This window comes from Anopheles ziemanni, chromosome 2, assembly GCF_943734765.1.
Source record: "Anopheles ziemanni chromosome 2, idAnoZiCoDA_A2_x.2, whole genome shotgun sequence".
Lineage (NCBI taxonomy): Eukaryota > Metazoa > Arthropoda > Insecta > Diptera > Culicidae > Anopheles > Anopheles ziemanni.
Genome location: NC_080705.1, coordinates 2,263,032 through 2,265,332, shown reverse-complemented (window position 1 = coordinate 2,265,332; position 2,301 = coordinate 2,263,032). Strand labels below are relative to the sequence as shown.

At 47.5% G+C, this 2,301-nt stretch overlaps 1 protein-coding gene across 1 annotated transcript; it reads left to right on the top strand.

Annotated features, from left to right (window-relative positions):
* Positions 1-2,301, top strand: LOC131284819 (ATP-binding cassette sub-family G member 4-like). The gene is made up of 4 exons (XM_058313682.1): positions 1-289; positions 365-1,371; positions 1,447-1,547; positions 1,616-2,301. The coding sequence occupies exons 1-4, from the start codon at positions 63-65 to the stop codon at positions 2,114-2,116; spliced, it is 1,836 nt and encodes a 611-aa protein (XP_058169665.1). The 5' UTR covers positions 1-62; the 3' UTR covers positions 2,117-2,301.

Genomic DNA, 2,301 nt, shown 5'->3' with positions numbered 1-2,301 from the left:
ACTTGTATTATGAAAACGTGAACCATCGTTGATTGCGGCAACAAACAGTAGACTACAGGAAAATGGGCACAGATACAGCGATCGTGATTGGAGGAGATGGTCAAGATCCAGCCCGTTCGACAACACTTGCCTTCCAAGATATATCATATCGAGTGCGTCACAATGATGAACCTAACAAGCAGCTGCTCCACGGAGTCTCAGGAGTGTTTCGTTCCGGTCGTTTGGCAGGCATTCTTGGGCCTTCTGGGGCGGGTAAATCTACACTGCTCAATATTCTTAGTGGTTTCAAGTGAGGATCGTTTGCAGTTCAACTATTATGGATAAGAGATGTTATTTATTTTTAATTTCATTGTTCTGTTTTTAGGACTAACAATGTTACTGGTAACATTCTCGTGAACGGAACAGCGATTGATCGTCGAAAATATCGCCGAGAGGTTTCGTACACTCCACAAGAGGTGTGCCTGCTGGGGAACATAAGCGTCACGGAAAGTATGGAGTTTGCGGCGGATCTAAAGCTTGCTCCGGACATTTCGAAACCCCACAAGACGGCCGAGATCGAGAGCGTGCTGAAGCTGCTCGGCCTCTCCAAGTGTGCCCGCAATCAGGTGGCAAACCTTTCCGGGGGAGAAAAAAAGCGCCTTTCGATCGCGCTGGAGTTGATTTCCAATCCAAAGATCATGTTCTTCGACGAACCGACCAGCGGACTGGACATCATAGCGGCGATGCAGGTAGTCGCCCATCTGAAGGATCTGGCCGTGAGCGGACGGTGTGTAGTATGCGTCATACACCAGCCCAGCTCGAGTATTCTGCAAATGTTTGACGATCTGCTAGTGCTATCGGAGGGCCATTCCCTCTACCGAGGACCGCTGGATGAGCTGGTCAGCTCGTTCAAGGCGTGTGGGTTCGAATGCCCCAATTACTACAATCGGGCCGATTTCGCCCTGGAAATTGCGAGCCTCAAGCATGATGGAAACATCTTAAAGCTGAAGGAACAGGCGCAGATCCAGGAGAGGATGATTTCCAACGGCAAAGCGGCTCCAAACAGTGCTGACTATTGCGACGAAAAGGATGCAATGTTGACAACGGTTGCCGAACCAGGAGTAACCTGTCCGGCGGGCAAAGATCGGCAGTATCCGACCTCCGAGTGGGCACAGTTTGTAACCCTAACACGTCGCACGATGTTGTGCACATTTCGTGATCTGCAGCTTACGAAGATGCGCCTTTTGGCACATTTTTTCGTCGGTTTACTGATTGCGTTCGTGTTCTATGATGTTGGAAACGATGGAAACAAAGTTCTAAGCAACGCATCCTGTCTGTTTTTCCTGCTGATTTTCGTCTTTTTTGCCAACTCGATGCCACTAGTTATGACATGTGAGTGTGCTTTCTCGGAAAGGTGATGCAAACTTATATTTCTTGCAGGACGCTAACCATTCTGTATATTTTTAGTTCCACTCGAAGCTTCAGTGTTCGTGCGGGAAAGAATGAACAACTGGTATTCACTTAGAGCCTATTACTTCTCCAAACTTGTAGCAGATTTTCCATTCCTGGTAAGAGCCGGCTTCTTGTTCTGTTTTTACTGGATCATTTTTTCACCGTTTCCTGTCTCAAATTTTAGATACTTGGTCCGTCCGTGTTCTTGGCCACAGCATACTACTTAACCGCCCAACCGATCGAGGCCGATCGTATCGTGATGCTGTGGAGCATATGCATCTTTACCAGCTGGATCGCTCAAATGACGGGGCTGCTGGCGGGTAGCTGCCTTCCGCTGGAGCTGAGCGTCTTCTGCGTACCCTGCTCGCTCATTCCGATGCTCATTTTTTGCGGGTTTTTCGTTCGCTTCCGGGAAATGTTCGACTTTCTCATACCGTTCACGTACGTTGGCTACTTCCGATACAGTTTTGAGGGAGCAATGCAGGCAATCTACGGTTTCGATAGACCGAATTTGCCATGCTCAGGCGAGTTCTGCTACTTCAGCAAGGTGAGCAAGTTCATGGAGAGCTTCGACATGCTGGAAAACACATTCCTGATGGATGTCTGTGGGTTGGTTGTTTGGATTTTCCTGCTGCACGTCGCCCTGTACGCTAGCTTAGCTTGGAGGCTAAAGCGAACGAGATAGGCGGAGTAGCAATGTGCATGGTTCAGAAGCATTTTTAAGATTTAAGAAACGGTAACCCTCCATAGGTTCGAGATTTTACAATTTTATTACACATTTTTTGTTACATATGCTAAACGCATTTTTTACTAAGCTAAGTTTCCAATAAAGGGATCTTAATCTGATTTACTTTTGTCAGATCTACTGTA